This window comes from Grampus griseus, assembly GCF_964374135.1.
Source record: "Grampus griseus genome assembly, chromosome: 20".
Lineage (NCBI taxonomy): Eukaryota > Metazoa > Chordata > Mammalia > Artiodactyla > Delphinidae > Grampus > Grampus griseus.
Window position 1 is genome coordinate 52,467,602 of NC_139014.1, and position 25,065 is coordinate 52,492,666.

The 25,065-nt window shown below is 38.6% G+C and overlaps 1 protein-coding gene across 2 annotated transcripts in view; it reads left to right on the forward strand.

Annotated features, from left to right (window-relative positions):
* SSH2 (slingshot protein phosphatase 2) overlaps positions 1-25,065 on the forward strand; it is a 244,633-nt gene that overhangs the window by 127,313 nt on the left and 92,255 nt on the right. Inside the window, exon 1 of one of the 2 annotated variants that reach the window (XM_082678049.1) lies at positions 7,812-8,096. The exons of the other annotated variant lie outside the window; for it this stretch is intronic. Within the exon in view, the coding sequence (XP_082534175.1) occupies positions 7,969-8,096 (128 nt within the window). The 5' untranslated portion in view covers positions 7,812-7,968. Of the gene's footprint in view, positions 1-7,811; positions 8,097-25,065 lie in introns of those variants that run through there. 2 annotated transcript variants of the gene reach the window in all.

Consider the following 25,065-nt stretch of genomic DNA (forward strand, 5'->3'; position numbering starts at 1 on the left):
GTATGTTGACAGATTGAATTGGACACATCTCAGTTTAGATAAATGGATCTGAGACTGGATGAATTGGACACACCTTAGCCTAGAGTCTAGGCTTCTTGTCACCTAGACATTAGTCTGGTTCATCTTTTCCTTAACTGTAGCAAGGAATAATACCTGCCCAGCTAGTAGGTTTATTTAAAACATCAAATGAGATGATGATCCCATGATTATCCACAAATACATTAAATGCCTCCTTCATGTGAGATGCTCTGTAAAAAAAAAACTAGGGAAACAAAAATATGTTTAGATATAAGTGCTTTGAAAAATGTCTTGGGATGAATAGGAGTTTGAAATACAGAGTTCTAAGGGATCTGGTAGCAAGAGGATGGTATACAACAGCCAGAAGATCATCTTACTGCTATATTTAATACTGGGTTAGGTCCCTATTATTGTCAGGACCTGCTAGCTATAGCTAGGATCAAGTAGAGGAGAACACCAGGTGCAGGAAGGTAGGTATTTAAGGTCCGCAGGAGTTCTTCCTTTGGCAGTAGACCTTTTCAGACTTAACCTGTTCGGTAGTGAACCTACATAATCATGCAGACAATGTAGAAGACTGATTAACAAAACAGGTTCTGGAGCCAGAATAACTGGCTGAGTTTGAAATACTACTGCATTACTTTAGGCAAATCATTTAACCTCTCTGAGCCTCATAAAGATAATAATAGAATCATAGGGTTGTTTGTGAGAATTGAGATACTGCATGTAAACTCTTAATAGAGGATCTGGTACACAGTGAGTGTCAGCCCAATAAATATCAGTTATTGTTTTTACTTTCAAGAACTTCTCAGCTCCTCTAGATTCCATATTATGTTACTCCCAAATTTATTTCCCATTTTTCTATCTCTGTCTCACCCCATTTCAGGACATTGATAGTATTAGGCCACATTTGGCTTATTCACCTATAATGTCTTCTACATCATTAGCATCAAACAAGATCTTAAAACATCTTTTGAATTAAAAGTTATCTTCAAAATAGTTTATGTACTATATTTTTTACAGTCTAAGTAATTCTTTTAAATTAATTGTCTATAATATAGTTCTTCATATTTTTCTTTATAATTTAGTATATTTCTCTAGTTTCCTTAAGCGTGTTTTACTTTTCTCATATTATACACATATACGTACGCATGTGTATATATATATACATATATTGATATATATATATATTTTTAACGCAGTATGTAAAACATGTGTAGAAGAGAATCTTGGGCCCTGAGTTAATTTAATAGATCACAGTGTGGGAGGAGACACAAAGATTCCAGTGGAAAACAAAAAACTAAACCCTTTAGGAAGGCAATTTGATAATGTCTGCCGATTCCTAAGATGTTTAAAATATTTTAACTAACTGCCAATTCCACCTCTAGGTATCCATCCAACAAATATATTCACATGAATGCCCAAAGATTGTGTGAAAGCATGTTCATAGTGATACTGTATATAATAGTAAAGACTGGACACAATTTAAATGTTCATCAGTAGAGGACTATTTAAATAAATTATATATAATTGTAAAATAGAATACTATGCACTCCTTTAAAAAAATGAGGTTCATCTTTATAAACATGGAAAAGTGTCCAAGATATAGTAATAAGTGTGTGGGAAGCACAAAGCAGAATAATATGCATAATATAATTATGGCTTGTGTGCATGTGTGTTTCTTAAAGAGCAGCTACAATATATTAATGTTTGCTTATGCAAGGAAAATTTCTGGAAGTATTAACAGTCATCCCTGGGAGTAGGATGATGGGGATGAGAAGAGTGACTTTTAGTGACTTTTACTTTATCTTTCTGAATACTGAAAAAAAAATGTTTTTGAGCATGTGTTTAAAAAATTTTTTTTAATGTTTAAAGAGATGGTGAGGATTAAATGGTTAAATGTTTTGTAAGGTGTGTTGGATGTGAAAAGTGATCTATAAATGCCTATTATTTTTACTAAACAATAGAGTGTGAGGCTTTTGTAACCTGAAGAAAGCAGCATTTCAACATCTCTTCCTACTAGAGCATATGGTTAAGACTATGAAGGATGAGTGCCTTAGATCTGCCTCTCATGGAGTTGATAGGTAGATCTTTTCGGTATTCCCCATTGCTCTTATGGTGGAAAGTTCCCTAGAAAGGATTGGAAGGGCTCAGTGACATTGTTTAATCCAGTGTTTAAAACTATTGTCAGATATTCTTTTAAATAAAACTATTAGCCTTGGGGTGATTGCAAAACTTGATCGCTTTTAAGAGCCTTTGTTTACAGAGTTTAGTGTATTGTATTGAATGAAGAGTGCCTTTGACTAAGTGTAGCAAGATACCTCTAGGTACTGTCTGGGCAACAAGTTTGAAAATTAGGGGTATTATCTTGAGAGTTTTATCCTAGCATTTTACAGATTAACAGGAGACAGACTGTTGTGCTACTCTAGGTAACAGGCTTTTTGTTTTGTAACTCTTTAAAGTGTTGGTTTTCTCCCTTTTGACCCTCAGGAGATTAATTTACTATTTATTTCCCTAGATCAAGCCCCTTAGAGAAAACATAAAAATACAAATAGATCTTCTGATTGGTATGATCATTCTTTCTTATGACTAGGTATTTAAAAAATAAAGTTATATAAGTTAATACTATTATTTCAAAGCTTAAAAAAAAAGAAAGCAAAATCCCAGTAAGCACTGCAGATCTCATGTTACTACAAGATGGCAATATATAATTAACTGCCTGGCAAACAATAATAGTAAAGACTTCCTGAATGAAATGGTGGTATATAGGAGAAGTTTATTTGTATTTTAATTTTCATTCATTCATCACCTTCTCATTCCAAATACAAACAAATACAGTGCTTTCTGTTATTGGAAGCTGACTGGCCAATTTATGGACGGTAAAAATACAAAAATTTAGTGCTGTCCTGTTTACAAAGCACTTGTGTCTGTGTATCTTAGTAAACCTGGGAGGTAAGCATTACCATCCCACTTTAAGATTAAAGGAATCAGGGCTGGAACAGAGTAAGTTTTGCCTGTGGACAAAGTAGCTAGAGTCTAGAACTTTCTGATATCAGATTCATTGCCATTTTAATGTTGCCCGCTTTAGCTGTTTTTCAGGTTGGTGGAAAAGAGCATAGAGGATTATCTCTAGTCCAACGTTTTCATTTTCTTAGTGAATAAACTAAAATGCACAGTGGACTTTACCTGAAGGTTGCCAGACTGACTTCAGAGTCCCCTTGCGCCCCCCTCCCACACGCACACACACGCTTTCTGAACAACCTAAAGAAAAGCACATAGGTCCTTTACCTTAGAGAAACACTCAAAGGGTAAGATCCATGGAAGAGTTAGGAAAGTAGAAACATTTTAATAAAAATGTAAAAATTTATTATAGTCCTGCACTCTGATCTAAGATTCTTCATTGAACGTTCCAACTCTCTGATTTTATTCCTGAAGGGCAATCTCCTCAACCTTTCCCTTAGCTCTCTTAAGCTTACAGAGCCATTAAGGCCAAAAAGTAGATTTTTGTGCCAGACACTCTTTTCAGTGCTTTATATGTGTTAATTTAATTAATCCTCCCAATAACTTCATAAATTAGGTACTAATACTGAGCCCTAGATTAAGTAGCTATTTAAAGTTCATAGCTATTGGTGGCACTAGGATTCAAACTCAGCCGATTAATTCCAAGACCAGAGTTTGTTGGGTTTTCTTAATAAACTTTAAAAAAATTATTTTTAAAGTTCTTTTTTTAATTAATTAATTAATTTATATTTATTTTTGGCTGCATTGGCTCTTGGTTGCTGCATGTAGGCTTTCTCTAGCTGCAGTGAGCAGGGGCTACTCTTCTTTGAGGTGCATGGGCTTCTCACTGTGGTGGCTTCTCTTGTTGCGGAGTATGGGCTCTATAGGCGCATGGGCTTCAGTAGTTGTGGCTCATGGGCTCTAGAGCCTGCGTAGTTTCAGTAGTTGTGGCGCATGGGCTTAGTTGCTCCACAACATGTGGGGTCTTGCCGGACCAGGGATAGAATCCGTGTCCCCTGCATTGGCAGGCGGATTCTTAACCACTGTGCCACCAGGGAAGTCCAGCCAGAGTTTTTAACTGTTGGGCTGTACTGCTTTGAACTAAATGACTGCATTAAGTGGATTAAATCCATTTTTCAGGATCTCCAGATTGGATGAAATTTCTTTCCTAAGGTTCCCGACTCTCCCCAAAACAGATCTTGGGATATTTCCTTAGGGTTTTATTATCCCATTTTACAGATGAAGTTAAGTGACTTGGCCAAAATCTTAGATTATTAAATGACTGTGTTAGAACTAAATTTAGGTCCTCTGGTTTCTAGCCTGCAGTTTTTGGTACTATAACATTGTCACCTTTTCGCTCGTTAGCTATTGTCAATTCAAGTGATCCACCCATGTTGAAATTTTGTTACAGCAACAAAAGCATGTTCACATCCTTCACATTTCACCTTTGGACCTGTCCTGGAGTACAGTTAGGTCAGTATGCAAGTCTCTGGTTTTATACAGTTTTACAGTGTTTATACCTTATGGAGGGACACATGGAAACATAGTAATGGAAGTATCTTATAGATACAAGAGACATCTATTACTTTAAATTTTTTCAATGCTATTAATATATGAGTCTACAAAAAATTTAATTTGGTCATAGCTAATGCTGTCAAGAGCCAAATTAACATTTTAGAATATTCATATTTCTGACCCTTGAAATAGTCAGCAAATGACATGACAAAATTCATTTCAAGTCTACTAAATTCAAGCAACAGTATAAAGAAATGCAGTGATATTTCTTCAGGGCCTTTGGGCAGATTTTTTTTTTTAGAGAAAGCCCCTTCTGACTTCATGTGGAGTAGAAAACTAGCTTAGTTTATTTCATGCTGCTCAATTTAATTTGGAATCATTTTTGAATTCCCAGATGCTTGGGTACAGAGAACTTGCTCCCTAGAGCCTTGTTTCCTGACACTGGAGAGTAAAGGATTAAATTGAGCTGAAACTAAATTGATTGACATTTTGACACTCTGCAGATTGTGAAAAGAAACAGAATTTGTTCAACTTTTTGAAACAGTAGTAGAAAGAACTATTTCCTTAAAGGTACTTCAGTCTGCAGAGGTGATTTTTTTTTTTTTCCTTAAAAACCAAGAAGCATGTTCTAGCACTTCACCAATTTTCTATATTACAGTTCAAAATGAGAATTTAACTTTGAAAAGCTTTTGAAAAGGCCTCGATGGGGGTGTTAAAATAGTCTCCTTTTGTTGGACGGGCACTGACAGAAGTCTTTTGAGGAGAAACAAAGGACTATGCACTTATGGGGTGTCACTATAGGAACCTATTTATAAAAGACAAGTATACATATTTATGAAATCTTTATCTCTAGCGTTTTTAAATGCCAGAGATATTAAGTGTTGCATTGAGTAAGATACATTTCCTGCTGAGTTCTTTTTCCGGCAGATACAAATGATTACCATGACATCATCTTTTCCTAAATGGCGTCATTTAAGTGTTGACTTCAATAAAATCCTATCACTGCTGTGTCATGAAAGGAACTGGACTCACCTTAACAGTGCTGTTCCAAACAGCCTGCTACGGTTTTTTTGTTTTTTGGGTTTTTTTTTTTTAATCACTGCAGGAGGCTGTAATAAATTACAGCCTGGAAGAAGTTTCAAACTGGCAAGTTTGCCAGATATTTAAAGCAATTTATTTTGGGGTGTATCAGCAGATTTTTTCTTACACTGCCATTTGGGTGCCTGCTGACATAGCCTGAATAAATCTTTCAAAATTTTTCCTTCCTAGAGATGGATGAAGATGATGATGCACTGGACTCCGAAGTCCAGACCTTTTATTCATTAACTCTTCACTTGCCAACTAGTTCCTTCTTAATTTAGATATCAATTTCTGGCATGAGTTTGCAATATCTCCAGTCCCTCAGTGCCTTGGCAACAACTTTGTTTTATGGAAGGATCAACTAACAAAAGAAGGATTCTGGTTGTAGACATAGAATTTATAGTTTAGATTATTTCATTACTAGTATTTTGAAAATTGCCAAACTTCCCAATAGGAAAAGAAGTCTGAAATTTTATATAAAACAAAGACTTATTTCTTCTTGATTCAGCATATGCTGAGTAGTAAAGTGAGTTCTTCCTAATTATAGTCTCTTTTATAGTTCTACTTTCTCTTATAATTTTTTCTCATGATCTCTTATGATAGTCAAGTCGTTTTTTTTTTAATTATTGATTTTTGGCTCTGGAATTCCTAAAGCAACTTATATCGATGTATATTTTAGTCAAGTATTCATAAAAGCTAAAAATACTGATGCCCAAAAATACTTGTTCTGATGAGACAGTGAGGACAAGAGATAAGGGAGCTAACTTTTTTTTAAATTAATTAATTAATTTATTTTTGACTGCATTGGGTCTTCGTTGCTGCACATGGGTTTTCTCTAGTTGCAGTGAGCGGGGCCTGTTCTTCGTTGTGGTGCGCAGGCTTCTCATTACAGGGGCTTCTTTTGTGGAGCACAGGCTCTAGGCACATGGGCTTCAGTAGTTGTAGCACGTAGGCTCAGTAGTTGGGGCTCACGGGCTCTAGAGCGCAGGCTCAGTAGTTGGGGCGCACGGACTTAGTTGCTCCGCAGCATGTGGGATCTTTCCGGACCAGGGCTCGAACCCTTGTCCCCTGCATTTGCAGGCAGATTCTTAACCACTGCACCACCAGGGAAGCCCAGAGAGCTAACTTTTACTGAGTGCCTGAAGGGGGCCAGTCCCTTTTGTAAACCACTACACATAGCAGAGTGTGTAGGTGAGAGAGAAAAGAGATTCTCTTTTTACAGAGCTGGTCCCTGTTCAGGTGAAAGGCACTGCTCAGCGAGTTGTTAAGGAAAATCATAAAGCATCAGGGAATAGGATTTGGTGGGGAAAGCCCTAGATCAGGAGTTATAAAACAGGAGTTCCTATCTAAGTTCCTATCTAAGTCAGCTACAAATAAGATCATCTGGCTAGACCCGCAGTGTTTCCACATCGGCACAGTAAGGATATAACCTCTAGCCCGTCTTCCTCTCTAGATCATTTGGCACAGTAGTTGTCAACCAGGCTGCGCAATGCGATTACCAGGGGAGCTTTGAAAAATACTAACTTCTAGATCCCAACTTTAAGAGATTACGATTTGATTTGTCTAGAGTGCAACCGGGCATTGGGATTTTTTTTTAATCTCCACAGGTGGATTCATATGTGCAGTTAAGGCTGGGAATCCTTGGTTTGGAGGATGGTTAGTAAATTTATTTACAAGCATTAGCAGATGTTATCGACAGTGTAGATAGACTTTTTTCCCCATCATAGCTTCAACTGTTGAAAAAAAAAATCCAGTTTATCTCAGCATTTTCCTAGTCCGTAGCACATAGGAAGCCGTTGATAAACATTGCATTTGCGAGTGTACAGCCTTGAAGTTTTAAGGTCATTTGAAAAATGGGGTTTGGTTGAGGTTCATGCATAAAGCAGATTATGAGGCAGGACCTTTCTGTTGAAACATTCCAATGAAATGCGAGCCTTTCTGGCTCACCCCACGGCTCCCTTCACTCCTTCACCCAAGCCGAGATGGCTTGGGGCCGACCCTGTTCCCCAGGCTCCGACGCCGGTAGCGGATCCGGCGGCTGCTAAGAGCTCCGGGGCGGGGCGCCCGCGGGGCCCGACCCTCTCGGGTCTCAGGACCCGCCCCGCCGGCGCGCTCAGCCCCGCCCCGCCCCGCCCCGGACGCGAGTTGGGGCGGGCTGCTGGAGGCGCCCGGACGCCGGGACTCCACAGCCGAGCCCCAGGGCTACGGCAGCTGCTTCCGCGCGACCCGGCGGGCCCTCTTCTGCCGCCGGGAGTCCGCGCTGCCCGCGCCTCAAGTCCGGCGGAGCCCAAAGCGAGCGCCTCGTGCCGGAGCCGGGCGGGGGCCGGGATGCGGAGCTGTGCGCCTTGAGCCGGCCCCATGACCCTGAGCACGTTGGCCCGCGAGAGGAAGGCGCCCCCCGCCTGCACCTGGAGCCTCAGTGGCCCCGACATGATCCCCTACTTCTCAGCCAACGCGGTCATCTCGCAGAACGCCATCAACCAGCTGTGAGTGCGCCGCGCACCCTCCCACCCTCTGTGAACGCTCGGAAAGTTTGCTTTTCAGCAGCCGCTTTCCCCCGGCAATTGGGAGCAAGCAAGGGCGAAATCGCATCCTGCTTGCTTGCAGGTCTTGGGGCGTCTGGGGGCATAGTGAGGTGGAGAGGAAGGGTAATTCTTGGAGGGAGAAAGTGTCCTGGGGGTGGGGAGGCGGACAGAAAATCCTTTGGGAGAATTTCTGGTAAACTTTGAGAGAATCTGAAAGTGAGGTCGCCCCAGGGAAATTGTGATGACTGAGTGACAGCCGTATGGCATTCGGGAGACTTGGGCTGAAGGGCGGTCAGTAGCTCTGAACCGCCGGCCGGAAAAGCTAGCACTCCCTTGCGGGTCCTGCTGGTGCTCAAGCTCCCGTGTTTGTTGTTCTGTTTTCTTGTTTCAAATAAGTTTGCTTGTGACCATAGGTTTCTGTTACAAGCCATGCACACAAAGAAAGGCAGTTCATTCTTAACACCCGCTGGTTGTAGTCTGAAATTATTTCATAAAACTGGATTTTAGTAGTTTGGCTCTTTTTCTTTTTGTCTCCGCCTGTAGTAGTACGTGCTAACAACCCAAGCCTGTATGCACACCTTCAATCGCCAAAGTGCAAGATTCATTTGCATCTTTAAATCTTAACTGTTTTCAAAGTCTCTAGAGTTGTTTCTCCCTTCCATTGTGGTTTAGTTATTTCTGAGAACTGTGTGCTCAAGCTTGTGGTTAATCTCATCTCACAGTTAGGGCGAAGTAGAGGAACTCCCATCTATTCAAGTTGCATCCTTAAACTAGTTGAGTGATTTAGGGTTACTTTTAGATAGCAGCAGTTTGATCTTTGTAGTGTATTAGCACTCATTCGGAGTAGCTTCAAGGAGAGTCGCCTACTGAGGTTTTCCCAGACTCCTGGCACTTGAGCAACTTCTCTTTCCCTCCCAGGTCAACCCTAAGGAACTTTTTAGTTTCATGTCCAACAATAGAAACTTTCCATTATCCCTTAGTAAAGATCCCAAGAATAGCATGTAAAGTGATTTATAGATAATCTTAAAGCTAATTTATTATTTTAACTAACTGTTTTGCTCTCTTACCAAATCAAATTTGCATTTCAACTTTTTTTCTTTGTGTTGATTCATGGTGGCGCACCGAAAAAACAATATCCCCCCGCAGTATCGTGGTTTTACTGTTTTGTATTATAAACTCTACAGAATTAAATCAACTGTTTACTTGTATTTTCCCTTTTAAAAAAAAAAAAGACAATTGGAGTGAATAATCTGAAAGTGGATAACCAATCTCAAAATAAGTGCTCACAATACTTTTTAAAAGGTAGTGGAAGCAACCCACATGTCCATTAATGGATACATGGATAAACAGAATGAATATTATTCAGCCTTAAAAAGGAAGGAAATTCTGATATATACTACAACATGGATGAACTTTGAAGACATCATACTAACTGAAATAAGCCAGTGACAAAGTACAAATACTGTATGATTCCACTTATGTGAGGGACCTTAGAGTAGTCTGGTTGCTAGGGGTTGGAGGAGGGGAGTGAGATGTTTGTGTTTAATAGGTACAGAATTTCATTTGAGGAAGAAGAAAAAGTTATGGGGATGGATGGTGCTGATGGTTGCACAACAATGTGAATGAATTTATTGGCACTGAACTGTACACTTAAAAATGGTTAAAATGGCAAATTTTATATATATTTAACTACAGTTTAAAAAAAAGGTTAAACAAAACTTAAAAGGCAGAGCTTCTAAGCTTTGTGGGGAAAAAGAGTTTTGAATCTTGCTTCCTAGTGTGGTCAAGCAAGTACAGATTTCTTTTCCTACTAATTAGTGACTTTGGGTAAGTCATTTGAGTTCAGTTTCTTAAACTGTAAAATGATGATACGGTGGTTCCTACCCCAGAGGATCGTAAAAGATTATATGTGTGGTAACAATTTACAAACTATAAACCCCTGCCCAGGAAAATGTAATTGAAATTAAACAAAAACTATTAGCTGCCATTTATTGACGACTTGCCATTGTGCTAAGTTTAATGTGTATTATTATCTCATTTAATCATCACAGCCACCCTATGAACTAATTTATTCTGTTTACAGATAATGTAGCTGAGGCTTAGAGAAGTTAAGTAATTACTCAAGACCATATAGCTCGTAAATGACAAAAATGTCCTTAGAATCCAGATGTTTCCTAGGCCAGTGCTCTTAACCACTAGAAAAATGATCTTCTGTCTTCGTAGTTGCAAGGCCACTTTTGAGACTTACGTCTTAGGAGTTATCTTTATGTGCTGACATCTTCAACTTAGTAGTGAAAACATTTGCTACACGAAGAGTTTTGCTGTTAAGGTAGACACTCTTTTATTTGCAGAATATTTCTCTTTTCCTTTTTGTCTCTCTTTTACCACTTTTTTTTTCTTAAGAGAGTTTTGCTAATATTCTCTTCTTCTAAAGTGTATTTATTAGTATTGCTTTAGCCATCATTTTTATTTTACATTTATAGTGTTGCCCAGTTCATCATCATTTAAAAATCCTTGGGGAGGGGGAAGGGTGAGCTGTGACAGGGCGAGAGAGAGTCATGGGCATATACACACTAACAAACGTAGTAAGGTAGATAGCTAGTGGGAAGCAGCCACATGGCACAGGGATATTGGCTCGGTGCTTTGTGACAGCCTGGAGGGGTGGGATAGGGAGGGTGGGAGGGAGGGAGACGCAAGAGGGAAGACATATGGGAACATATGTTTATGTATGACTGATTCACTTTGTTATAAAGCAGAAACGAACACACCATTGTAAAGCAATTATACCCCAATAAAGATGTTAAAAAAAAAAAAAAAATCCTTAGGGGCTTCCCTAGTGGCACAGTGGTTAAGAATCCGCCTGCCAATGCAGGGGACACGGGTTCAAGCCCTGGTCCGGGAAGGTCCCACATGCCGCGGAGCAACTAAGCCCGTGCACCACAACTACTGAGCCTGCACCCTAGAGCCCGCGAGTCACAACTACTGAAGCCCTTGCCCCTAGAGCCCGTGCTCCGCGACAAGAGAAGCCACCGCAGTGAGAAGCCACCGCAGTGAGAAGCCTGCCCACCCCAGCGGAGAGTAGCCCCCCGCTCGCCACAACTAGAGAAAGCCCGCGCACAGCAGTAACGATAGTTACTGTCATAAGTGTTAAATTTTGTTAGCTTACACACATTTTTGGCACCTAATGCAGAAGTTCTTAATTTTGGGTCTATGGTTATTGAAGCCATGAATTGGCCTTAGAAGCTTAATGAACTCCTTGAGATCATATGAAAATGTTGGGTAAATATATTTTTAAAAATCATATTCTCAAAGTCATGTGATATAAAAGGTTAAGAATCTCGTTCCTGGGACTTCACTTGTGGTCCAGTGGTTGAGACTCCACGTTCCCAATGGAGGGGGCCCGGGTTCCATCCCTGGTCAGAGAGCTAGATCCTGCATGCCCCAACTAAAAGATCCCGCATGCCGCAACTAAGACCTGGCACAGCCAAATAAACAAACAAACAAATACATAGTTTTTAAAAATCTCCTTCCTAAAGGGAAGTATTGTTTCTAAGGCCTGATACAGTAAAAACTTAACTGGTGTGAGCATTTCCCTGTGGTGCCAGATATGTAAATAGCAGTGATGAATGGGAGCAACTAAAAGATTAAGATTTAAGGTCCTTAAGTGAAGACTGAATTTTAACTGTATGCTTGGGGCAAGGGGTACCATGACACCTGAGTACTCTTAGGCCAGTGGTTCTCTTGTCATTGCTGAGGACCCACTCATAAGAGCTTTTTTTCCTTTTCTTGTTTGCTGCCTCAGATTTGCTCTGGGTTTAGAAACCAAGTAAACCGTGTAACAAATCCCATGAGAACTGTGTCAGAGTAAAAAGACCACAGTGAGATCTTAGGGGCTTCCCTATGGAGAAAGTTAATGACCTTTAGAGTAGGGCCTTTGGATACCTATTTTGGTGATTTCACAGGCTCTTTCGAATTTCTTGACTTTTAACTGTGTGTATATACATATAGGTGAAATTAGAGAATAGCTTGGGTATTACTGTATGTTATTGGGAATTATATCATCATTATTAGATTAAGGTCTCCCCTTACCATTGTGTAAAACTCACCAAATATAGTGTTATTTCTTATGTATTCAGAGAAGAACATTAAGAAGTGATTGAATTAACTCCAGAAACAAAGAATAGTTACTGTCATAAGTGTTAATCCTACTAGAAAAATATATGTGAGCAACCCCGAGCATCATCTGGTCAAACTTCAAGAGTCTTGGATCAGACTGCTCAAATGATCATGAAAAGTTCCATACCCTTTAAGAATCTACATATGCTTTTAAATAAAACAAAATTCTGAAGTTCTGAAAAATATGGGAGCCTGTTATTTTTTTTAAACCTATGTTATTTTTTTTTAAACCTATGTTATTTTTAGAGAGCCAGCCTTCAATCTCTGAGAAGTGAAGTTGCTAAGCAAGGGGCCAAGGCTTTTCTAATGTTATTGTTATATGCCAAACAAATAGCTTATCGACAAATAGGTGACTATTTTTGTGTCCTGAAAAGTTCAGGGAAGGATCAAGAATTAGTAGATAAAATGCTGGCAAAGGCTATCATTAAAGCAGTGTTCCCATTATGAAAACCACTGATCAAAAGTCTTGGAACTTAAAAAAAAAAAAAGTCTTGGAAGCTTGAGACATTGCTTGATTTGTTAATGAGGTTACCTTGAGCTTTTTATCCTTGACCCAAAATACTTGTATTTATTTACTTGGTTATGTATATGAGTTTGACTTCCTAGCTTCACATCAGTGCTTTCTGAAGTCAAGCTCAGCAACAGAGGAGCATATTGAGATGATTATCCAAAATGTACCTTTTCATGAAATTGAAAGGTAGAAACAGCTTTATTTTTTGTGTTTATTAGTGATAGTACGAATGCTCTTTTCAGTTCTGCTGTGTAGTTATGCAAGTGATTTCACATGTGCTCATCTCTGAACTTAAGCTTGCATCAGGATCACCTAGATGGCTTATTGAAACACAGACTGCTGCCTACACCACCAGAGTTTCTGATTCTGTAGGTCTGGGGTGAGACAAGAGAATTTAAATTTCTAACAAGTTCCTAGAGGATGCTGATGATGCTGATCCAGGGACCACACTTTGGAAACCACTGCCTTAAAGTATTCCTGTGAGGCAGATTGGGCAAGTCATTATCCACATTTTGTAGAGTAAATAAACTAAAAAATCAAAATGGTGAAGTGATTGCCACAGGGATTACATGATTTGCTATTGGTAGAACTGAAACTAGAAGCAGCATTTCCTGTCTCCAAATCTAGAGCTCTTAACGATGCTGCACTCAAAGTCCTGATGCTTTGTATATATGTGGGAACATTTCTTTAGATAAAATTCTAGCAGTGGAATTTCTGGGTCTGATGGTATGTACCTGTTAAAATTTTGATACATGCTGCCAAAATGCTTTGCAGTTTGCTTTGCCAATTTGCTCTTACAAGCTGTAAGTAAGCGTATATCTTACTTATATACTTACATAGGTATCTTCACCAACCCTGGTAATATTAGTGATATTAGATAGCAGTTAATTTTTTACTGAGCTCTTACTGTGTGCCAGGCATTGTTTTGAGTACTATGCATATTACCTCATTCTCTGTTCTTAACAACTTTGACTTAGGTGTATCCTCGGTTACACACAAGAGGCACAGAGATTTTAAGTAATTTGTCTAAGGTAATACAGCCAGGATGCAAACACAGACAGTCTCACTCCAGGACCCCTGCTCTTAAACACTCCTCTGTTTGCACTTCCCTTACTATTGAAGAACTTTAGGATCCTTTTGTATTTTTATTGGTCTTGCTCATTTTTCTTCTATAATTTACATGTTTGTACTTTAACCATTTTTCTATTGGTAGTTTTTTTCATGTAGTACTCTGTATATTCTGAATATGTTTTAAAAATACTTTGCCCAGCCTATTGCTTGTCTTTTAATTTTGCATCTTGTATAAAGTTTTTAATTTTTTTTCTTTTTTTAACTTATTGGCTGCGTTGGATCTTTGTTGCTGCGCACGGGCTTTCTCTAGTTGTGGTGAGCGGGGGCCTACTCTTTGTTGCAGTACACAGGCTTCCCATTGCAGTGGCTTCTCTTATTGTGGAGCACAGGCTCTAGGCATGAGGGCTTCAGTAGTTGTGGCTCGTGGGCTCTAGAGCGCAGGCTCAGTAGTTGTGGCACACGGGCTTAGTTGCTCCGTGACATGTGGGATCTTCCTGGACCAGGGTTTGAACCTGTGTCCCCTGCATTGGCAGGTAGATTCTTAAGCACTGCGCCACCAGGGAAGTCCCAAAAGTTTTTAATTTTTATGTAGTAAAATCTGTCAGTATTTTCTCTTATGATTTCAGTTTTGCATTTGGCTTTTACCCTTCCCACCCACTCCCAGGATTATAAATACTCTTTTGTATTTTTCTAGTATGCCTACACTTTAAAAATATTTCACTCTTTAAAACTGTAATTTATCTTCACAGGCATACCTTGGAGATAATGTGGGTTCAGTTCCAGACTACCACAATAAAGTGAATGTTACAATAAAATGAGTTACACGAATTTTTTGCTTTCCCCATGCATATAAAAGTTATGTTTACACTGTAGTCTGTAAAGTGTGCGGTAGTATTATGTCTAAAAGAAAACAACCTGCTCACCTTAATTTTAAAATGCTTTATTGCTAAATGCTGACCCTCATCTGAGCCTTCAGCAAGTCTTGATCTTTTTGGTGGTGGAGGGTTTGAAATATTGCGAGAAATACCAAAAGGTGACACAGAGACATGAAGTGAGCAAATGCTGTTGAAAAAATGGCACCAGTAGACTTGCTCTACTCAGGGTTGCCACAAACCTTAAATTCGTTTAAAAAAAAAAATGCAGTATCTGCGAAGCGCAATAAAGAGAAGCACAACAAAACAAGGTATGCCTGTATTTATTGTGTGAGGTCGAGCTTTAACTTTACCTTTTTTCCAAATGGACAGTCATTTATTCCAATACCATTTATGTAGCTCATTCTCACTTCACTGATTTGAAATGCTATTCGTATTATATATTAAGTCCTATTGACATGTTTTCTTTCATACACCAATACCACATTTTTACTTAATGTAGATTTAGTGGACATTTTGATATCTTGTATCACAAGGCCTACCTCAGTGTATGTGTTTTTTTAATATCTGAGCTACTCTTGCTTATTTTCCAGGTAAGTCTCAGAAATAGATTGTCAATTTCTACTTTTAAAAATCCTATTGGGATTTTGATTTAAATTGTACTGAACTAGGTTTAGGAAGAATTAACAGCTTTATAAAATGAGCCTTCCCGATGACGAATGTGGTATGTGTGTCTGTTTATCCACTGTTTTTAAAATGTCCTTCATTTAAATTTTACACTTTTCCTCATACAGTAGTTACACATTTCTTATTAGGTATATTCATGGGTGTTTTATAAAGTTTTTGTTGCTCTTGTGAATGAGCTCTTCTTTCCCATGATGTTTTCTAATTAGTCCCTGTAGGTGTGTGGTAAAACTGGTTTTTATAGTATTTGCTTTTGTATCAGACCACCTTGCTAAACTCTTAGTCCTAATATCTAATAGATATTTTAGTTGATTTTCTTGACTTCTCTGGGTGGATGATTATATCATCTGTAAATGGGTTTTCTCTAAGTGTAACTCTTCATTGCTTTGCCTTAGGCTTTAGTGTAGTGTTGAAGAGGAGCCATGCTAGTGGTCTCATCTTGTTTTCCATTGTAAAAGGGGTGCTTTTTATGTTTTCTAAATAGATGTATTGTGTGCTGTAGGTTCCAGCATAGATCACTTTCCAAGTTAAGGATATTTCCTACTATTCCTAATTTCAATTTTTTTTTTTTTTTTCGGTATGTGGGCCTCTCACTGTTGTGGCCTTTCCCGCTGCGGAGTGCAGGCTCCGGACGCGCAGGCTCAGTGGCCATGGCTCACGGGCCTAGCCGCTCCGCGGCATGTGGGATCCTCCCAGACCGGGGCATGAACCCGTGTCCCCTGTATTGGCAAGCGGACTCTCAACCACTGCGCCACCAGGGAAGCCCTCAAGTATTTTTAAATTAGATATAGTTATTGAATTTTATTACGTGTTTTTTGGACATCTGTTGGAAGGATAATATTTCCCCCCTTTCCTGGGAATGCAGTGACACATTGAGTTGCAAAAGTTGAATTGTCCTTTCACGCTGTTTGCATTATTTGTTAACATATTGCTGGAATTGGTTTACTAATATTTTAAGATTTTTTCATTCAAATATTTGTTGAATCTTTGGTGCTCTCTTTGTCCAGCTTACGTATGATTTGTTGAATGATTTAGGTATAGTCTTCCATCTTTTTCTAGCTCTAAAACAGTTCTTTAGCAGAAATTTTGTACTTTAAAAGCCTAGAACCAAGAAGTCCTACTCCAAATGTTATAATTTTGTGAAATTGTTTTGCCTTTCAAATTCTTAAATTTCCTTGTTGTATTGAATAAGTGTGTTTATCGTTCATGATACTTTTAAAATCTACATTTGTCCTCTGCAGAAATGGATAAACATAATTATAATAATTGATAATTCAGTGATTGAAGCCAGGCATTCATTTATGATTTAAGAGCTTTTTTTCCCCTCGTTCTTGGGTAAAGAGACTAATAATAATATTTTTAAAAGGCATGAGGGCTTCCCTGGTGGCGCAGTGGTTGAGAGTCTGCCTGCCGATGCAGGGGACACGGGTTCGTGCCCCGGTCTGGGAAGATCCCACATGCCGTGGAGCGGCTGGGCCCGTGAGCCATGGCCACTGAGCCTGCGCGTCCGGAGCCTGTGCTCCGCAACAGGAGAGGCCACAACAGTGAGAGGCCCGCATACCGCAAAAAAAAAAAAAAAAAAAACGGCATGAGATGTCTGTTTGATTTTAAATCAGTACTGTTTTTGTGCTTGTTTCTGATCCTTGAATAGGCAATATACCCTTAAAAGGTAGAATATTATTTAAAAGGTGCTCAAATAAGTTTACATCAAGTGAATTAATCTTCTAGGTGTTATGGCCTTCAAATATGAAGGAGAAGTTAATTGTCAGAGTAAAAGGTGCATTTGTGTTTTCATTAGCAGTGATAACTTTGTGTGCCTTTATCCGTACTTGTGCTGCTTTGAAGTCAGTAGAGCAGTAATTGGCTTGGAACAGAGAGGAAAAAAGCTCTCAAATTTGGCCTTACTGGAAACCAGTTAACTGAAGAGTAACTCTGCATAATAAAGATGAACAGGAATGGTGAGGTTGTGATGCACTCAAGGCAAGATTTCTTTGATAAATCTGAGTGAATTTTTTTTTCTAAATTACTGTTCTTCAGATTGTGTGCTCACCTGTAATCACTCCTGAAATTGGGCAGTTTCTTTAGACTTACACTGAGAAACCATTGCCCAAAGCCAAATAATTAAGGATGTTGTCATTCTCTGGCTCCAAGAGCTGTTGAACCTTGGAGTAATAGAGGGGCTAAACTACAGATCCTCTTGCTCCCTCTCTTCTTGGGTTTCTCCAGTAAATGTGAATCTTCTTAATTACCTTATGTAAAATTGCCTTGGGACTAAAGAACAGTGGTGTAGATGCTATCACATAATGTTTCTGAATTTCTAAGGTGAAAGCAAAAAAATAATAATCAGTATCTTAACTACTTTCAGATAGAGTTAGAGTTAGCTTTGCATTGTTAGAATTATACAGGATGTTGCTTCCACTAACATAATTAGATTTAACTTGAAGAAATGTGCTAAAAACATCAAGGCCTTTTTAGGTGTTCCTGTGATTTGGAAAGGATGTGGCAGATGATTTATAAATAGATTGTTAGTACTGCACACCAAAGGGCACATTTGGGCTCACTTCCTTTTTGCAGGTTGTGCAAATTGGGCAACTCTTGTTTTTTGCATTAATCTGTTTTTAGAGGGGTGTGACCCTTCTTTTAGTAACCTGAGGGATTTGGCATTAGGTATGTGTCTGTTAAAGCCACAGAATCCAGAGGCTTGTATTCCTCTCAAATAGAGAAACTTCAGTGTTAGCCTGTACTAGAGTGGGGTTTTTTTAAATTGTAAGTTCAGTTTTCCAGATGTAGAAGACATAGAATTATTTGATTTTTTTTTTTTTTTTTTTTTTGGATGATGAGCGAAATGGTTCAAATTGTTGCTTATGTTTTGGGGGGACTAATAGCTGCCTCATTTCAGGGGACTGTGGAGATCAAATGAGATAGTTAATAAGAAAGAACAATAACATTTTCAGTTAACGATTATGTTACTTTTGTCATTTGTACTTAATGTTTATTGACAAAGATTCATGTGGATATTCATGATCCGTAGCAGGACATTTCAAGCCCTGAGAATTATAATTGTGGACTTCGTATCGCTTGTCTTCTGTGGTGTCTGTATTCTTAAAACTTCATGCCACAGATAGGCAGGCCTGTTTACAACCCAAGAAGCCTTCAGTACCTCCACAAAAGGCTGATCAGGTTTATGAGCTTAGCATCTTATCTGTGCATCTCATCTCTGTTGTTCTTTGAATTTTGTGTGATAAAAGCCAGTTGATCTTCATAAGGAATAAACTGAATGAGAGTATTTATGATTTTTCTTCACTGATTTTAAATAAGTATCACTTATAACAGAGAGCTCTTAAGAGAGATGTCATTTCTTTGGGACTCTCCTCTGTCCCAGGTACCTTTAAATTACTGTGTTTCTCCTAAAATATACCCAATTCTCATGAACACCAAAAAATTTTAACTTCCTATTATTTTATCGTCTTTATTTTGGGGGGGAAATTTAGTTTGAGAAGTTGGGACATCTATGGGAGAATGTGAATTAGTGTAAATTTTTCTTCCTAGGAGGGGAATGAAATAGATTTAGACGATGTGTGAAGCTCGACTTTTTGGACGTCCCTTTGGCCAGATTTGGTATAGATCATTCTATCAACCCCATACCTGTGATGCTTATTCCTCCCCAATAAAATCCCACATTCAATTCTTAAAGTATCCCATTCATTAAATACTCTATTTAGAGATTCTTAAAAGGTGTCTTGGGTCATGTATTCATTATCTTACTTGTCATTTGTTCTTGTGGCTGATAGTAATAGTCTGGTGTTTGGAATGAAACAGACCTGAGTTCCAATCAGTTTCACCACCTGTAAGCTGTTTGACCTTCAGTATGTTCAACATATCATAAAACCACCATGAGCCTTGGTTTCCTTATCAATAAAATGGAACTTATAGTGTCTATTAATATTAATGTAGTTCATTTAAGTTAATTAAATGTAATATTTATAAAGTACTGCAAATAGTAAGCACTCAGTAAATGGTAGCTAATATTTTTGCCCTTTTGACATGAGCCAAAGTATAGGAGAAAGAGTTAGAGTGGTACGCCAGCCTGGTGGTAAAAATTCCATCATATGCATAATTGTCATGGGAGATACAAAGAAATATAAGACATGGTTCTTGCAGTCAGGATGCTCAGTCTGTTGAGAGATATGAGACAGATCAATAAAAGGATAAATAAGAACACAATTTAGCACATGCTAAGTGGCAGATGAATGGTGCAGTTGGTGCTTTAGGTATTCAGAGGACAAAAAGTTATTGTAAATGAGCCTTTATGGTAGGATTTGAGCTGGAATGCTGACCTTTTTTTCTGGCCCTCTTAAATGTCTTGATCTGTATAAGCAGAGGTAAAGGGTACTTGAGTGGTGAGAGAAAAGGAAGACTAATATGGCAGATGTCGGGCCATATTACAGATAGTTTTCAGTGAATGACTGCTATTAATCATTTGTGGTAAGAAGGAGAATCCAGAAATGCTTTTGTATAGACTGATAATGTTCTTTAGAAAATAGGTATGAGCATATTTGGGATATATCATGTGGGCAGAATTTTAATCACGTTTTTATCGAGTACCCACTGACTACACAGCACAGTAACCAGCATTTGCAGGCTTTACATAGCTTATTTAGGAAGGCTGCCAATTTTACAAGGCTGTTGTTGAATTAGTACCAGTGGTTGGTAGCGCAGTGTGAAATCCCCATAGGCAGCATAAGAACAGAAATCATTAAACTATCTGCTAGTGGCTTTATGGTTAAAAGAAAGGAAGGAGGGAGGAAAGAAAGAAACATTCAAGAATTCCAAAGCAAAACCTCATTCCCTGCTTTCTCCAGGTGCATAGCTCTAGATATTGTTACATCAGCACCATGTGGTAGGCAAGGTGGTTCCCATGGCACAGAGGGCTTGTAGTATTTCCAGTGGAGTGAGCCTATAAGGGGAAGGGTGTGCTGATTTTGTTCTTAATGGCTTGGCTACCAGTTTAATGGCCTGGTTGTCAATTAATGGCTCATCTTATTTAGACTTGTATAAGCAATGTACAGCTCCTTAGTTTAAGTACACATGGAAACCATCCTAGTGGACAGGGGGATCTTTTACACGTATGTAAGTAAGCCTATAATTGTATATCAGTAAAGACCAAGGACTATATAAATGCCCAAATGATAGTTTAACAATATTGATTCAAAGAAGAGTTACTGCAGCTACTAAAAATTTAGCAGATTGTGTCTTATTATACTCTCCTGCACTGAGAGAATTGCCAAACTGAGACTGTATTTATTTCCATTTAGTGATTCTAACTAAATGAATTTAAACCCAGTGTAATTCTTTTTCAGAGTTAAAGAAAAACTGAAGATTGTAGTCTGGCTAGTTATCATCTCTCTAACTTAAAGATTGAAAGCCATTGTTGTTTTAATCATACTTTATTACTTACCTCCTTGGAAATATACTTGAGTATATCCGTTGAGAACCTACCTTGGTCCTGGCTATTCATGAGTTGGGGCCTGTTCACCTTTGTGTCTCGCCTGTGGTCAGTCTCAGTTATCTTGGTAGTCCGCCGCTATGCTCACACTGCTAGAATTCTTTCTTGCCATTTTACACACTTGGAGAAGTTCTCAGCAAGGCCATATGCCCTGTTTGTCAGAAAATGATAGTGTCGTAAGAATGTTTATTATGCTTTTTAAAGAAATGATAACATCTAGTCTCTTCCTCAACTAAAATCAAAATCAACCAATAAATTTTGAATATCAGTGCTCCTCTTTATGGCAGTCTTACAAATCCATTTGAGGAAATTTTTCAAATGGAGAATCTCTTTTGCTTTAAAAAGCCTGTCTACCTTATACACAGTAAAGTTGATAATATCTCATTCTTTACCACCCACTCAGCTTAAAAGTGAACGTGTCCTGGGTGAGTGATTTTTTTTTTTTTAATGGAACTGGTCTTACTGGTACTTACAATCAACAAAGCAAAAATATTGGTTATTTTTTAATACTGCAGATAATGCATGTTTATTATAGAAAAAACAGAAAACACTGAAGCATTCCTCCTCTCCCCCAAAAGCATTATCCTTATTCTTATCTCCCAAATATGTTTACTGTTAATACCATCCAGGCATTTCTATGTATGTGTATACTTTTATTTATTTATGTATGTATATATTTTTAAAAATGGGATTGTCCTCTATCGTTTGCTTTGTACTCTGTTTTTCTTTTTTCACTTAGCATATTGGGAACATCCTGTCATTGTCCTCAAATGAGTTTCTTTCATATCCTTTTTGAGAGTTGTTTGTTTTCCATAGAACTGAATTCTGTCTGCCCTGTTGGTGCACATTTTGATTGTGTTCAGTTTTTTGCAGTTATAAACAAAGCCTCACTGAACGAATATCCTTGTGCCTAAATCTTTACACATGTCCCTGAAGGAAATACCCTAAAACTCATTTCTGGGATTGCTAGACCAAAGGGTATACATATTTCTAGAGTTTTTGATATAGATTGCCGGTTTGCTCACCAGAAATGTTGTACCAGTCTACACTCATTACTAAAATGAATTTTAGTAATTCATTTTCATAGTGCTGATAAAATAATAAAAAATAAAATCAAGGTAGATACAGTTTTATCCTTCAATTCATCTGAACCAGTTGGAGACCCAGAAAAGTTGATCCTTATTTGTCTTTCCTATCAGGAATTGCTTTCATACCCAAGCACTGATGGAAAATGTGTAAGCTATTTGAGTAGACCTTATGGAAAGATGAAATAATAGTGCATTGATAAGATGAAGAAACTAATTATCCCGAGATGGTGTTGAATATATCTGTAGTGTTTGTGAATTTAGGTTTGCTCCCCATGTTTTTATTTTATTCTAAAATCATCACCATTTTTTTTTTTTCACCATTTTTGACTTAGAGATTTCTGAGCCAAAAGATAACTGACACTTACCTAGAGTCCTGCAGCAAATTAACCTTGAACATTTCATTGTTTTCTGTTTAGGAAGTGTTAAGCATCATTGGGATTTCCCAAAGTTCTATCTTATTAAGGATACTGAAATTTTAAACGATGACCATATACATTAGTTTGTTAATGCTTGTAACTATACTTACAAAGCTAGAATTTCCTCATCTTGTTTATAGGAAGCAGTGGGTATATTTCTCAAAGTTGAGGAGGTGAACTTTCTAGGGAACAAGCCGTTTAAAATCTTGAAAAACAAGTTTTCATCTTTGAGGCTATTTGAATATTGAATATAGGAGAAAGGAGAAGAGTGTATGTATTTCTCTTTTTTAAAATAAATTTATTTATTTATTTTATTTTTGGCTGCGTTGGGTCTTTGTTGCTGCACGTGGGCTTTCTCTAGCCGTGACGAGCAGGGGCTACTCTTGGTTGCCGTGCGCGGGCTTCTCATTGCGGTGGCTTGTCTTGTTGTGCAGCACAGGCTCTTGTTGTGTCGCACGGGCTTCAGCAGTTGTGGTGTGCAGGCTCAGTAGTTGTGGCTCACAGGCTTAGTTACTCCACGGCATGTGAGATCTTTCTAGACCAGGGCTCAAACCCATGTCCCCTGCATTGGCAGGCGGACTCTTAACCATTGCACCACCAGGGAAGCCCAAGAGTGTACGTATTTCTTAAAGCTCTTAAAGAGTCTTTGAATGTCCCTGCAGATCTAAATAGTACTCAGAGGGGCTTCTGGCAGACTTAAAGAAAAAAGATGGGAAGGAGAAAGGAATGTTAGAATGCAGGCCACGTTTGCATGCTGGATTCAGTAGTATTGGTTGCCTGCCTCTGTCTGAAACCGAGCTCCTTCCTTAATGAAGGTGTGTGTTTAAATCACAGGCGGGGAAAGTTTTGGGGTGAAGTTTCACTTTTTTGTAGTGGCAGCAGTCCTGGACATGCTGCTGGAACACAGAGGATGAGTTCAGCACCTTCTCTACAGATGGTATCTCTGCCCACAGCTCATCTCTTTTACATAGCAAGCCTTTGTTCTCTGGAGAGTGGACCTCTGTGGGTTGGCCAGTCCAACTCCTGTCGGAGACTGAAGGTGACTGATAAGAAGTCCAAAGGTCAAAATGGACCAATGTGGGGTGAGTCTGGCTTTAAGGGGGAAAAGTATCTTTTTGGCCTGCAGGCATCAAAAATTGAATTCACGGCATGGGAAATGTTCAGTTCATCAGCTTCAGCCTTTCAGCTTCAATCAAAGAAAAGCCACCAGCTGTCTCTCAGTCCACAGGAGCAGGAAAGAAACAAAACATTATTTAAAGGGTGTGCTTTAATTGAACTCAATTGTGTTAGGGCTTTCACTTCAGAGATGATTTCTGTGGCACTGTCACTCTGCGTACTGTAAGGTAGCAGATATTAAATCAGAAACTGAAGGTAATCCACAATCACTGGGGTCTTTTGTTGGGTTTCAATGAAACGTCAGTTAGGTTAGATACAGGTACTTCATTTGCTGACGTCACTGTTTGGCCTGTTATTAGGACGTGACGGACCACAAAAATGGGAAAGGCAAATAATATTTGCATTTCTGATTTGGTCTACTGCTTTTTAATTAAATTGGCTTTTACTAAGTATTTTGTTAACTTCAGAATTTAGGTACTACAAATATGTGATCACCAACCTGATTAAAAGTCTACTTGTTAGTGATTGTCCTTTAAGTTAGTAGTGGTCCTTGTATGCAGTCATTAAGATTGTAAGCTATTATCCTGTCCTCTAGTCTAGTGGAAAGATTGCGAGCAGGACTAGCTACATAATTTGCAGGGCCCAGTACGTAATGAAAATGTGGAGCCCCCTGTTTGAAAAGCATTAAGAATTTCAAGACAGCAACAGCAGAGCATTGAATCAAGTGCAAGCCCCTTTCAAGCACCGACCTTGTGCAGCTGCACAGATCGCACGTCCATGAAGTGGGCCCTGACCTTGGGATATGAAATTAAATATAGACTCGAGACTTCCCTGGCGGTCCAGTGGCTAAGACTTCCCCTTCCAATCCAGGGAGTGCAGGTTCGATCCCTGGTCTGGGAGCTAAGCCTCTTGGCCAAAAAAAAACAGAACATAAAACAGAAGCAATATTGTAACATATTCAATAAAGACTTTAAAAATGGTCCACATCAAAAACTTAAAAAAAGAAAAAAAGAAATCAGATATACTCAGTGTTGATCAGAACTTTGCTACTTATTCTACTTGCTGCTTGTTCTTTCCATTTGGCTGGTGGAACAAACAAGGTTAGGATTTTCTTTAAGGAAAGGTAATTAATTGATTTAACTAAAAATACATATTCTCTGTCAAAGTTTAAAAAGTGCTTTCACAATTAACGTATCGTTTAGTTCAAACAATTACACTTTTGAGGTAGCATTTCCCCCCACATTTTATACATAAGAAAAGTAAGCCTCAGAGAGATTAAGAGATTTTCTCAAGGTCAGCCAGCTGGTAAGTGAGGTTCAAGTCCATCCCTTGTAATGCTGTGCTTTCTCACTACTTCATTCTGCCTCTACAGTTCGGCAAGACCAAAGATTAGGTGACAGAATAACTTGCTTTCTTAAGATTGATCTGTTTTACAGAATTTTCTGCCAATTTTCCAAGAATAACTGCTGGGATAGAATCATTAATATTTG